We start from the raw sequence: 14,945 nt of genomic DNA on the forward strand, positions 1-14,945 counted from the left end.
TAATCAATGTGATTTTTTACATACAGATACATATATGTATAAATGCCTGTATATATGTATGTATGTATATACTAAAATCCTGTCTTACGAATAAAGAATTCTCATTTTTATTTCGAGTTTTATAAAGAATGGTCATTTTGTTGAAGTGATAAAATCTCTTGAAGCTTGAGTCTTAAGGAGCAAAGTTATGGACAGAATTTCCAGACACATCTAGTGTATTTTCCCTAGCTGGTCTACCAACAGCAAAGCCCTCAGCTAACTCAAACCCCACAATTTTTCTTAAAGGAGTGAAAGTTTGTGTTTAAATTCACCCAGAAAGTGTGCCTTGAGACTCCCGCACATCCCTCCTGGCACGGAGTCAGTCACTAGGAGCTTCGGCCTTCTGTGCCAGTTTGGGATCAGCACAGAGGCGTATGATTGCCCTGAGCCCATCACCACCTTCCCACCCCTTCAGTTTTGCCTCATTTTGATGATGTTCATCTTCCTCTTGGCTCCAGTTCTCAAGGCTTTACACTGATGTAGAAGCTAGTGGGATGTGGGTTGAGCATGAAAAAGATCCCCACAGTTTCAGACTTCTTGCTAATTGACACTTAGTGCCTAAAAGGGTCAGTGTCCTGGGGACTGAGACAAAAGCGTGGCTATTTTAGAAAGCAATTCAGCCACAGCAAGCATCGTGGCAGGTACATATGCCGTGAAGCATTGGACCCAAGGCCCATGCTTAGAGAACTTACAATTGGGTTGGACATAGTCAATCCAGCAGCATTAAGTGACAAAAAGTCCACAGTTCTACAAGGCTGAAAAAGAAAGGGAGCTTTATAATATCTTTGGAAAAGGACCCAAGTCTCCAGTTTCTTCTCTCCTTTAGTAAAGGATTTTTCTGATGATAAACTTGGAAGTGACCCTTGCAAGAGGAAATGTAAACCAGGGAGGAATTACTTTCCCCTTTGAGAGTTGTGATGAGCTCAAATGTATTATTCCAAGATCCCAAACATTTCACTGTAGTAACCAACGAGAAGTCACACGTGATCTTTTGAGCCAGTCTCTTTCTAGATCATCCGTAATTTCTAGCAACAACCACATCACTAATGGGCAGTAAGGAAAGCTCACATGGTGACCCAGGTAAGTGCGCATGCGTGCGCGCACACACACACACACACACACACACACACACCCTCCAGGCAGCTACAGATTTCAATCGTTCCTGCATGCCTGGTTGAGAGGAACAGGAATGTACTTGAGGGACTGTGGCCTGCGGAATGAATTGCTACCTTTGTGAGGTGCATCGCTTGTTTCTACAGCATCACAGGAGACAAAGAGTACATTTAGTTTGTGGAAAAAGGATGGGGGCAGGGGAAGAAACAGAAACCAGAGGATTGTGCAATCATGGCGCTTTCAAATCCCTCCAGGAAGTTTATGTTTCAAGGCCTTTGGAAGAGTGAAATGCAGCTGTTTAAAACAGAGCTGTTTACTGACGGGCCGCAGTCCCCCATAAGTGCTCTTGGTACCACCTCTGCAGCCCCAAGGATGACAGGTCACTGCTTGTAGGCTTAGCTAGCCTAAGCAGGCTTATGCCTACCCCAGCAGAGACCATGTGTCTCAAAAGGCAAGGGGATGTTCAGAGAAGACTGAGAAAGAGGGAGGGGGTGAAGAGCTGCAGCCCACTGGATCTTAACAGAAGAAAGTCAGGATTCTTATGTGAAGTGTTGTGTGGATGGCCACACCCCCAAGGAAGCCCTTCAGATGACCAGCCAGAGGGTGTACCCAGTACAGCATCTCACACACCATCATAGCAATTTTGGATTTCTTGTGAAAAATTCAAAGTACCCTTTGCAGTATCTCCTTTACGTCTTGAACGACAACACAGGATGTGGCTTAGCGCTTTCTCTATGTAGTTAATACATCTGCTCACTGGTGGAGTGACTTCTAGTCGCTTCTCTCTCTTATAATGAAGCTTCAAGAGATTTCTCCATCAACCTCTAACCAATCATGGCACCATTCTTTCCCTGCAGTCTATCCTTACCCATGCCCCGGACACGCTGGGCATCTTCACCCGGCTGCTCTTTCTTCTTGGCTGCCTCTGCATGCACACTGTGTCCAGAACAGTGTAGACGAGAGACATGGTGAAGGCCAAAAGGCAACAACACCATGTCAATCATCAAGAGGCCAAGTGCTGGCCGAGGGGGCCTGTGCCGGCTGGCACACTGCTTCATGGCATTGCTAACTTCTGCTCCGGAAGGGAGTCTCGTTGTGTAGAAGGTACCGGTACCTCACATCCCCCTGCCTCAGCCTCCAGAGTGCTGGGATTACAGGTGTGCCCTGTAATCCTATATAATTATAATGCCAGGATTCACAATTTCTTACATGCTGGAAGGATTCAGTGGCACTTTTCAACAGAATCTCAGCGTAGAAGCAGTCAGCACGGGTTGTTGCTATGGAAAATCAGCTGAAGTAAAAGGGGTTATTTTGACTCACAGTTCAGGGTACAGTCGGTCATGGTGAGGCAGAAATGACAGCAGCCTAGCAACCAGCTGGTTAGACTGTGTTCATGGTCAGGAAGCAGAGAAAGACAATAATGAGCTCAGCTTGCTTTCTCCTTTTTATTCATTCTAGGACCCTAATCTGTGGAAAGGTGCTGCCCACATCCAGGGTACAGTGAACCTAATCTAAACTATCTCTTATAATAGATACAGCCAGAGGTTCTTCTCCTGGGTGGTTTTAGATTCTGTCAAGTTTACAATGAGTGCTAACAATCATAATACACAAGAACATTAATATAGCTTAAAAGCTTACCATTTCTCCATATTCAAATGAATTAACACATTTTAGTGGGCATTAAGGCTATGATGACCCTGTCTACTGAGTCTACCAGCCCTCAGTAGCAGATGCATCTTGGAAATCCTCCCTCCAACTTGTCAATATAATAAACTGCTTTCTAAAACATGCTGTCGTCTCTGTGCCTCAGCACATGGTTTCTTCTCCTGTCCCATGCCACCCAAGTTACTGGAAGGTACAATTGGGTAGCTCTCAGCTTCTCTATTCTGACCTCCACCCTTCTCCATTTAAAGCTTCATCCTCACTACTGATCACCCACTTCCAACTCACATTTTCTTAGGTCCTGATTCTCCTTTTTGCAAGTTCACATTGTGTTTTCTGAGAAACTCTTTTACACTGAGGTTTTAATGATGGTGTCTATCCATTCTCATCTGTGTTTGATTGGAGTCTTATAAAAGCTCTACACCATAATTCAAACCCATGTGTCTGGAGAAAAGACTTTACTTCAGCAATAGAAGTACTTTAAAGATGTGAGCTTTGAGTGTCATTTAGATTGTAGGGTCCCATTAGTTCAATCCATGACTACTGCATCTGTGTATTTGATGGATCTGGGTGAGATGGTTATGATTGGAAACTTCTAGAAGGTGGGATTTCTAGTCTATTTCTAACACAATCTTTCTACAAAACTCTGTCAGTAGTGTCATGCCTCATAGGGTTTGGAGTGTGTGTGTGTGTATGTGTGTGTGTGTGTGTGTGCGTGTGTGTATAACTGAACCTAGCGTTTTCTGCATGCTGCATGCTCCCTCTACCATGAGCAGCACCACTAACCCTCAATGGAACTTTAATGGCATCTCTCTGTCTCCACAGAACCACACATTTCCTTTTCTATACCCATCTTTAGGTATCTTCACCTGTGGTGAGTGGCCACCTTCAATCCCTACTCCCTTGATATTTACTATTCTCTAGGCTTGGGTAGGAAATGACCCCAAATATAGTCTTTCTGTAGAGCACAGAAGTGAAATCTCTAGGCTAAGCTGGCAAAGAGAGCCAATGTGAGAATCAGTTTTAGGTGTCTGGCCCCTCAGTATCCAGACACATAGGTGGTATTTATCTCTGAGTCCACAATGGAAGCACTTGCTTGAACTCTGGGCTTCATTGCTGACTGCATGTGTTTTCTAGTCACAATGTCACTCAGTCTTCAAACTCACCTTTGTTGTCTGGAAAAGAGGGAACGCATCCAGTGCTGAAAGAGCAGTAAAGTGTGTTGTTTTGAAGAGTAGGAGCTCTAAGATTTATTTACCTAGATGAAGAGCTTGCTCAGCGCAAGGCCAGTGCTAAGGCCCTGAATAAATGGCTGTTAGTGTTGCTAGCTCCAGAGCCACTGTATCAGTTGCTCCTTCTGGGCCTGCTTCTGCAATCCTGGCGGCCCACAGAGAGCGTGTGGGACGGGCTGCATCCCATAGTGAGTGCAGACCCGGAGAGGAGTGGCTACAGACTCTGGCAGAACAAGTTTTTAGTACATTTCTGTCTTTTGCCTTTTCAAAGCAGTGGAAAATAAATCAAGGGTGAAAAAGCAAACCTGGGAAAGAATGTATTCCATTGTTCTTTATGCAGGTGGGGAGGACCCTTCAAATGCAGTTCTTGCTGAAATAAATCACAAGCCACATGGCTGAGTCTGCTCCTGCCTCTTCCCTACCCGAGAACAGACAGCAGATACCTTGAGTCTCTTGCTGTCATTTTCTGGGAGCAGAAAGGAGCTGGGGAAGCCCCACCATTGACTGAATTCTGTTCATAACTGATTGGACATCTGGAGGGACTGGGTTAGACTGCTTGGTTAGTAACAGAAGTCTTATCCACACTAACTTGAGCAGTCAAGAAGTCACTATGAGGACTGCAGTGTATCAAAGACTGCAGAGCCACGTGGAGGAGATCTGCTTCTCTAATGCTTCTGTCTGCTGAGCCTTTACAGCTAGCTCCCAGGTTCAGTAAATCACTATGCATCCAGCATGGGTCAGGTTGCTTTCCTGCTAGAGTCACACTTGCTCCACCAGCACCTCACCTCCATCACAGCCACATGCCACCTGTGCATGGACAAGCCAGGCAATGGACAGAGATGGCTGGAACACATTTTGGTGAGCAAGATGGCAAGGAATACAGTTCACATCCAGTCCTGCACTGCATCCTGGATGTTCCCAATTCTACCATGTTTTACCTGAGGTCTAAGGCTGCCCTGTTCTCACAGCCATGGGCCATCTTCCTGCCAGGTGAACCTTGGTCCTAGACTGACTGGCTAAAACATAACAGGATGGAAATGGTTGGCTTTGGGGCCAAACAGACCTACACTTAATAACTGTGTGGCCTGGAAAAGTGTCATCCCTATGAGCCTTGTTTCCTTATCTATAAACTGCATACCTAATGTATATCTAACAAGCTGCTAGGCAGATGCAGGGCAATAAAGTTATCATGCTTTAAATCCCTGACAAATAAAGTAGACACAGTGCTATGAATTTCCTTTGCTTGATTCGCAGACATTGAGAAGGAAAGGGAGAGAAGGAATAAAGCTTTTTGAAAAGCATTTCAACCTCAGCTACTTTGCAGTTATCCTGAGTGGGCATTAAATGATTTAGGTCTGTGGGCAGAGCCATGGAAACCACACTGTGGTGGAGACAGCTCTTGCTTTAGAGATGAAGCAGCTACTGGTTCAGGGAACCAATGATGAACACTTTATCCTCTTGAAACAATTATTGTTATGACTGCATGGCTGTGCAAACTTGCTCCATGGTGTAAGCTTTCAAAAGCTCAGTCTGTTTCCTGGGTTAGTGAAGGCAGTGCTTTGCTTTCGCATTGTGAGCTGCACAGATAGATATGTTGCTGTGGAGACACACAGAACATGTGCAAAACAGAAAGTCGTGGACTTTTCTTATAAACCATCGATATGGAGTCACTGCTGCAAACATCGGGCCAGATTTCTATATGACTTATCTAGTCCTTTCCTGTGAGACTTTTGTCAGTTTGGGAAACAGAGGCTCAGGCAAGCCTGGCGAGTTGCCAGGTCACTGCAATGCAATGTAAGCCTGGTCCCAGCACCTTTTCTCATAACACTTGTACAGTACTGCTTTTCAACTTGGCTTTGTTACAAGGTTTAATGAGTGTCTTGGTCTGAATAAGACGACCTCACATAGGCTTATATGCTTGAATGCTTGATCCCTGGTTAATGGAAGTGTTTGGGAAGGATTAGGAGGTGTGGCCTTGTTGGAGGAGGTGTGATCACTTCTAGTAAGGAGTGATCTTTAAGGTTTCAAAAGTCCATACCAGGCCCTGTGTCTCTGTCTCTGTCTCTGTCTCTGTCTCTGTCTCTGTTTCTCTCTCTCTCTCTCCCTCTCTCTGTCTCTCTCTGTTTCTCTCTGTTTCTCTCTGTTTCTCTCTGTTTCTCTCTCTCTCTCTCTCTCTCTCTCTCTCTTTCTTTCTTTCTTTCCCCTCCCTCCCTACCTCCCTCCCTCTCTCTCCTGGCTGCTTTCAGATCAGGATGCAAAGCTTTCAGCTACCTCTCCACCACCATGCCTGTCTGCTTCCCACCATGATGATAATGGGCTAACCCTTTCAAACTGTGAGTAAGCCCCCAAATAAATGTTTTCTTTTATAAGAGTTGCTGTGGTCTTGGTGTCCTTTCACATCTGTAGAGCATTAACTAAGACAAAAACAAAAGAAAAACATCTCCAGGAAAACCTGCACTTTGAGTGTCTTATTTAATAAGGGCATGCCCCCATAGCATTGTCCCTCCAGCATGAGGGGACCAAAGATAGCAAACACCCAGACACCCTAGATCTTAAGTGAGGAAGAAGGATCTAAAAATCTGTGGCAAAAGGCTGAATGCAGGTAGTAACATTTCCTATCACCTAGCCCATCACAGGCCCAATTGCAAAGTGATGGGATTATAGAAGACAGAGGTCTCCTTGGACCTGAGAGCTGTTCTAACTTAGAGGACGCCAAAGAGGGTAAGGGTGAATCTGGAAAGGAATATAAAAAGAAGCTAGAAATTTTGTACTTCCTTAAACCCTTTGGTGTTTCCCAACTTGGTCAAAGTGTGAGCACTTCGAGTATGTAGCTGCCCTAGCATTTTATGTACACGTACATGAGAGATTTTTCTTTATTCCAGAAGAAAATACATGCTTAGGTACTGTGAATAACTCCTAACATGTCAGAGAAAATCTTGCCTTATTAGCCAATAATGGGGATTAATTGATCATGGGGATTGCTATACCTCTAACTAATTTCATTTTCTCTTGTGTATTCCATTATATTCCAGACTAAGTCTCACTGGGAGAACAGATAAACTTCATGTTGAAGGCAGAAGCTATAACTTGGGTGATAGAATGTTTGTCTGATATGCTGGGTTCGATTGCCAGCACCGCATAACTAAGTATGGTGATAGATACCTATAATCCCAGCTACTAAGCAGGTCAAAGCAGGAATACCAGAATTTCAAAGGTACCCATATGTACACAGCAAGTTTGAGACTAACCTGGCCTAAAGAAGATCCTGCCTTGCCTCCAAAAACAACAACAACAAAAGTTGTTGTTGTTTTTTTTTAATTAAAGGTTTAAAAATTGAGCCTAGAAGCCAGAAAGATGGCTCAGGGGTTAAGAGCACTGCTTATTCTCCAGGGGGACCTGGATCTATTGCCAGCACTCACAGAGTGGCTAACAACCAGAATTGATTCCAATTCTAGGGTCTCCGATGCCATCTTTTGGCCTCCTAAGATATAAGCCATTCAGGTGGTTCATAGACATACATGCCAGAAAAACACTCATACACATAAAATAAAAATGAATAATACCTTTACAATGCTTTTTAAAAATTAAGTATAACATTGCTCTTTTTTAGAGGTATAATTGGATAGGAATCTTAAACATATTTGTTTTATTTCATTTCTGTCTTTCAGCTCCAGGGCTCTTTGAAAAGAAAGCAAATCGTCAACTTGTCTCCTGCCAACAGCAAGAGGCCCAATGGCTTTGCTGACAGCTCATTTCTTGACATCAAAAGGATCAGAGTTGGAGAGAACCTTTCTACAGGTCAGGGGGGCCTCCCAGTAAATAACGGACAAAGTCAAATGATGCCAGGGCCCTTGACCATGAATCAAGCACCCCTGAGGAAGACTAATGCTCTACCACCTCCTGCACATTCTCCTGGCAACAATTTGTTTAACATGGGCTTAAAGGAGGTGAAGAAAGAACCTGGGGAGACCCTGTCTTGCAGTAAGCACATGAGTGACCAAATGACACAAGAGAGTGTTTTTACTAATAGGTTTGGAGATGACCCTGGAGATCAACTGATGGACCCTGAGCTACAGGAACTATTCAATGAACTGACCAACATATCAGTGCCTCCCATGAGTGACCTGGAGCTGGAGAACATGATCAATGCTACCATTAAGCAAGATGACCCGTTTGGCATTGACTTGGGTCAGCAGACCCAGAGGAGCACACCTAGACCCTCCCTGCCCATGGAGAAGATCATTATCAAAAGTGAATATTCACCTGGTTTGACACAAGGCACTTCAGGCTCTCCCCAGCTGAGACCCCCATCAGCTGGCCCTGCATTTTCCTTGGCTAACTCTGCACTCTCCACTTCATCCCCAATTCCCACAATTCCCCAGAGTCAGCCTCAGCTTCAGACAGTATCAGGAGCAAACAGGGCCCTGTCAAGCTGGCAAGAAGTATCCCATGCTCAACAGCTCAAGCAGATAGCTGCAAACCGCCAGCAGCATGCACGGATGCAGCAGCAACAGCAGCAGCAGCAGCAATCTCCCAGCTGGCCAGCCTTGCAGTCCTCTGCTGGGCCATCCCCAGGGGCATTTGCGCAGGAAAAAATCCCTAGCCCTTCCTTCGGCCAGCAACCATTCAGTCCACAGGGATCGCCCATGCCTGGGGTGACTGGCAGCAACAACCAGTCTAAAGCAGTGGCCAATTACACATACAAGGCCAGCCCCTCAGCACAGGCTGGACACCTGGATGTGCTTCTGCAGCCAAAGCCTCAGGATCTCAGTCGAAGTTTTATTAATAACCCACACCCAACCTTGGAGCCCCGACATGGCAATACCAAGCCTTTGTTCCATTTTAACTCAGACCAAGCAAACCAGCAGATGCCTTCTCTTTTGCCTTCCCAGAACAAACCTTCTCTCCTGCACTACACCCAGCAGCAGCAGCAGCAGCAGCAGCAGCAGCAACAGCAGCAGCAACAACAGCAGCAACAACAGCAGCAACAGCAGCAGCAGCAACAACAACAACAACAGCAAGGCTCCCTGGCAGCTCAGCAGCAGCAGCCGCAGCCACAGAGTTCATTGGTAGCTCAGCAGCAGCAACAGCAGCAGCAGCAGCAGCAACAGCAACAGCAGCAGCAACAGCAGCAGCAGCAGCAACAACAGCAACAGCAGCAAGGTTCATTGACAGCTCAGCAGCAGCAACAGCAACAGCAGCAACCATCCCAACCCACCCACGCTTTATCAAGCCAGCCTTTGCTAAGGTCACCCTTACAACTTCAGCAAAAGATCATGCTTCAGAAAATGCAAAATCAGTCCATCACAGGCCTGGGATATCAAGTCACTCAACAGCACAGACAGGTAAGGGCTCTGGTACTCGGCCCCAGAACTCCCACCGGCGATTAGTTTGGTAATTATGCTTTGAGTACTCTTATGCTTTTGGTGAAACATGACTAATACCAGAAACCCAGTTGTTCTGGTGGGCTCACAGGAGCTTGATTCTCTTGGTATATCTAGAGCAAGCACTAATGTTTTCTTATAGACCGTCATTGCTTGGGGGATCTGTAATGATCAGTGATTCTTGCAACTAATGCCTTGGTGATATATCTGGTTGTCAATCATATCCTGATATGCTTGGTATTCATTCATCCAACCAGAAAATCAGATCAATATGCACTGAATTAGTGCTACTATGAAGAAGACATTGTGGTTATGGTTGCGCATTGGAATAAGGCTAGAGGTAATGCTGAGAGTGCACCAATGTTATCAACTGTTGTGTTTACTCCATGGCCACCCTGATAGATCTCACAGGACTCCATGCTCACAATCTGTTCATCAGTCCTGCATCTCCAGGGACCCTTACATCTGCAGGCACCATCTAGAGACAGGACAGAGCACCTTAAACCATCACTTTAACACTACATGAGCAATGGCAGGCAGACTCAAAGATCTTTCCCAGTGAGTGGAAATCAGAAGTGGCTTCCATAAAAAGTTATGACTGGGTGAGAAAACCATGAATTTAGCAAAATAAATTACTAAAAATAGAAATAAACCCATAGTTGTTTTATGTCCTCTGGTTTTACATTAAATAGAGGTTTAATTTTGCCCTGGGAAACTTGACAGAGGAACCTCTTTCTGGAAGGAAGGAAGACATTTGAATATTGCATTGTTCACATTGTTGGCAGGTGTGCATCACCATAGAGCAGCAAGCTACATGGTAGAGGATGAAATACCACAGAGTGACAGCTGGAGGGGTAAAAACCTCTGTACTAAGTAAAGATTTCAGCTCCACCCCCTCCCTGTGTGTGTGTGTGTGTGTGTGTGTGTGTGTGTGTGTACTCTAATTACGAGCAATGGAAGGGACTTGGGTAGACTTGTATATATTTTATAACATTAATATGACATAATAATTATACAGTCCTTTCATAAAACAGAACATTTTAGATGACTTAAAAATACGTCACAAAACTCCCTTCCAATGCCACATGTAAGCATTATTTTTTTCTGGGTGAGCATGGTTCAAATTCTTTCTGGATACTCTTTGCTGTGCCTTCTCAAGCAACCTGTTGAGGCTCTCTCAGCTGATCCTCCAAGCTAAGAGTAGATCATGAGTGATAAAATAGTATCTTCTGGGTTTTGGGTTTGTATGAAGAATGGAACAAGGTAATTCCCAATGCAGACTATATAATAAGTGAGAAGTATTCAGATTCTCATGGAAAGTGCCATAAATAATCAAAATATCCCCTTTAATGATACAAGCACTTGTGAAAAGAGGGCTTGAGATTTATACAAGGGATGTGAGTTCTAACATGTAAACAGTACTGCAGACATTAAAGAGAGTTGTGGCTGCTGCTTCAGCATCAACACTGTGACACAAGTGCAACAAGTCAGTCTCTCTAACTTAGATTTACAACCATGGAAACAACCAAAGATGAGATAGTAATAAAATACATGTGTTGATAACTTACTCTGCAGAAAGGCTGGTTTCTGTCTCTTTGGCTTGAATTTCATTTAATTCTTATAAGGGAATCCTTCCTATCATACAAGTCAGAGAATTAAAGCACAGACAGTTTCAACGTCTTTCTAAACTCAAGTGATGAAAAGCAGAGCTCAAAGTCTAATGCAGCATCAGAGCTGTGCATCCAACCACTAGGAAATACAGCTCATGGGCAGGATTTGCTGGGAAGTGAGTGCCACAGTAGATCATTGTAAACACTGTCAAGAAACTTTTTTCCCCTAGCAAAATAATCTGTATAGAAGGCTGAAGTCTTTGTGGGACAGAATATTTCTAACTTCTAGCCTTCAGGGCTGTTAACAAAAGTATTATTTTAAAAATCTGTGTCATCCTTGAGCTTCCCGATGTTAAATACTGTCCACCTAAGAAAATGCACAGTTTACAGTGGGAAATATAACTATGGTGCTCCCACCACCAGCATCCTCCATCTTATGGCTAGACCTACTGCTGGTACCATCAACTGCACACATCTCTGGATCCTCCTCTCTCCAATCTCATCCTAGCTTCCAGGATTCAAGTCCACCAATGTATGCTGATCTCCAAATCCACAAACATCTTCCAATGGTCTAGACCATTTCCACCATCTCAATGAGTATGCCAAGAAAATATTCATCTTTTTACAGCAACCTTAAGAAGTGGCAGGCATGCTAAGAGCACTTCGGGCTGCAGGTCTCTCTTACATAGCAGCCAATGCCTTTGCGTGGAATGATTCGTCCCAACTTATTGGCTTATCAGCACTCAAAATGTTTTATATTTCCAAAAGATATTCCCTGTTGAACTAAAAATGCATTCTTTTTCAAAGCCATATGGCCAGATGCCTGAAAGTGTGAATATTTCTGTCCTAACATTGGATCTAAGCAACTCAAACGGATTCTATATTTGGTTTAGAATTCTCCATGTCTGAAACTCCTAGGAGGGAATTCTGCCAGTGAATGGATGGTTTGTTGTGACTGAAACACAAATTTATACATTCCCCCTTAGTAGAAGGCCAAGTTCCTCAATCAAATCTTAAGAGCCTCAACCCACTCCCCCCACCTAGCCAAGAGAGTCTCCATAATCTGTGTCAGCCCTTGGTGTCAATCAAGCAAACATCCCGCTCCCCTTTCCATCTTCTTAGAGTAATTCTGTATAAGGCCTTGAACATGAACACCCAAAAAAACTGTTTTCAAGATGTACCAAAAACTGATGAGAGAATCAACTTAGCTCTCATATTCTGGTAATACTTCTAATCATTATTAGCCAGTGAAGGTGCATACAGGGATAGAAATTTTGTAACAAATAAAACTCTTTTCTCAACAGAAAAATCATCTTGAGAATTCAAAGTTGTATAAAATAACATCCAAGCCTCTGCTAGAGGCTGCAAGTTAGCTGAAGGATCATCAAACTGGGCCAGCAACAGGAACTGGGTTTGTAGAGGAGACCAGGATAGAGAAAGAAGGATGAGGGATATGAAATCTGGACAGAAGGCAGGAGAGACTCAAGAGAAACTGGGTGATTATTGCCAAGGGCTGTGGCCATTTGGTGACCTCAGTTATGACATACCTTGACTGCATGTTGCCAAGAAGGAAAAAGGTTGATATAGGCCAGCTATGGGCTATCAGTGCCAGGCCAGACGCATTCAATTTACATTTTCATTTTATCTTTGATGGAAAAAATGGGTTTAATTCTTCATGAAATAAATGCTTAGACCAAGACACAAAATGATTTCTATCTGTAATTCTGAGCAAGTGCTTTGAATTCTCAGAGCTCAGGCAAATTTACTCACTTGCCTTCTCTGAATCCATGGACATCTTCAGTCTCCTGGTCTGTCCCACCAGAAATCTAGAGCCAAACTTCCAGGCTAAAGTCAGATCTGCTTCATTCTTAACATTGGCAGTATCTTGAATTCATGTATTTATGCGTTCAGAAAATGTGGAATGACTACTGTGTGCCAGGCACAGTTCTGGATTTGGATGCTAGAACAAGGATGAAATGTAGAGATGGGCAGCCATGGCACAAGCCTTTAGTCCCAGCACAAGGGAGGCAGAGACAGGGAGATCTCTGAGTTCGAGGCCACACTGATTTACAGAGCAAGGTCCAGGAAAGCCCGGCTCACACAGAAAAAACACGAAATCTAGAATCAGTAACTCTGAACTTTTGTTTTGTTTTGTTTTTAACTAAATAATCAAGTACATTTTTTTTTATAGTGCAGGCATACCCTGCTCTGGTTGCTAGGTTCATGTGTGAGGTTCATGAGCTACATCTAAATAAAGATAGCAAAATAACAGTGTGTGTGTGTGTGTGTGTGTGTGTGTGTGGTGTATGCAGGTACATATGTGTAGGGATATGTGTTCAAGTGTGCATGAATGCAGAGGCCAGGGCTCAACCTCTGGTGGTCTTCCTCGGGCACCATTCAGTCCTAGGCTGGCTTGCAGGAAAGCTTCAGGGTCCCACTTGTCACCACTCCCACAGCACAGGTATTCAGAACACACCTGGCTTTTGCACAGGGGCTCTTAGAATCAAACTCAGGTCCTGGCTCTGGCACAGCAAACCCTTTACCAACTGAGCCATCTCCTTGCCACACCGTGTAATTTTTAATGCAAAGACTGTGAAGCCTGGTTAGATGTCTTAACTAAAGGAAAATTCATTCATCTTTTTGCATCACACATTACAACTTAAGAATCTGTTCAGAGTCACTCCCAAGTTTACAATAAGATAAACTGTGATCGCATTCATCAACTCATGTAGTGAACATGTCTCAAACACCTACAGCATATGAGAAACTGAGGGCTAAAGATTAGAAGACCCTCTTTCCATGCACTAAGCCTAAGTCCTCAGGACAGCACGGGCCTCCCTATTAGCGAGGTTTTGGAAGAAGGCTGAGTGTCTGCTTTGTAGATTCTCACTACATCATCCCAGTCCTTCATAATCCCACATGAGTCAAAGCACAGGGATACTCCTAAGCCACAGTGATTACTCTTAAACATGCTAGTCTACCCATTCACAGAACAGTACCCCATTTCCGCTCAGTTTTATTACATTATTCCAGTATTTTTCTCAGGGGCAAACTGAGTGTATTAGCACAGAGAGCCAACTCCTGTATCCATTGATAAAGAAATAAGCACTATAGTAGGGGAGGACGTCAGCCTTGAATCATTCATGACACACAAAGCCCTACTCTGCAGTCAGGGAAACAGCTTTTTTTATTCTCCTCTGGAGGCCTTTGTGAGTGGCATGTACCCATAGGAGCAGTTACTGCATTAGGGGGTCATTTAGCCTGTTAAAAGCCAAGTTCTGAACTAGGAAAAGAAAGGGTATAGGGTTAGGACATAGATTTAATCCTAAAGATGCAAATGCAAAAGTGTTAACGGAAACCTGACAGATGTCATTGTGATGTGCATCACATACATATGTCATGTACACAGCAGCACAGTCTCCTTTGCACCTCCTAATTAGGTTTACCCTTTCTAATCAGGTGTCAGTTGTTATTTGTTTGCTAGAGTGCTTATTGGTTTCTTTTGGTGAAATCCAAAGAAATTAAAAACACACACACACAAATACACACAAACACACACAAATAAGACATATATATACACATATATATACATATATGTATATATATGTATATATATGTGTATATATATGTATATATACATATTCAGAGCTCTAATCAGTGAATTTGCACAATCATGATTTGTTAGAGACAGAAAGAAAGATGTGAGAGTCAGAAGATTTTTACAATAAGGCAGTTGAAGTTAAAAATAAAACTGTACAAATGTTTAGCCTGGTGAGATGAGAGAGGTGTCACATGAGTTGGTAATCTTACTGTTCTTGTTTGTTTGTGATCAACCATGGAAAATCAAATTTGCATGTGCATTTTCACAACTTACAGAGAGAGTGAGAGAGAGAGAGATGGAGAAT

General features: G+C 43.6%; 1 protein-coding gene across 1 annotated transcript in view; it reads left to right on the top strand.

Annotated features, from left to right (window-relative positions):
- Window positions 1-14,945, top strand: part of Maml2 (mastermind like transcriptional coactivator 2) — a 319,339-nt gene that overhangs the window by 223,677 nt on the left and 80,717 nt on the right. The window contains exon 2 of the mRNA XM_021172978.2: window positions 7,715-9,391. Coding sequence (XP_021028637.1) covers window positions 7,715-9,391 — 1,677 coding nt within the window. The remainder of the gene's footprint in view (window positions 1-7,714; window positions 9,392-14,945) is intronic.

The sequence above is a fragment of the Mus caroli genome, chromosome 9 (genome assembly GCF_900094665.2).
Source record: "Mus caroli chromosome 9, CAROLI_EIJ_v1.1, whole genome shotgun sequence".
Lineage (NCBI taxonomy): Eukaryota > Metazoa > Chordata > Mammalia > Rodentia > Muridae > Mus > Mus caroli.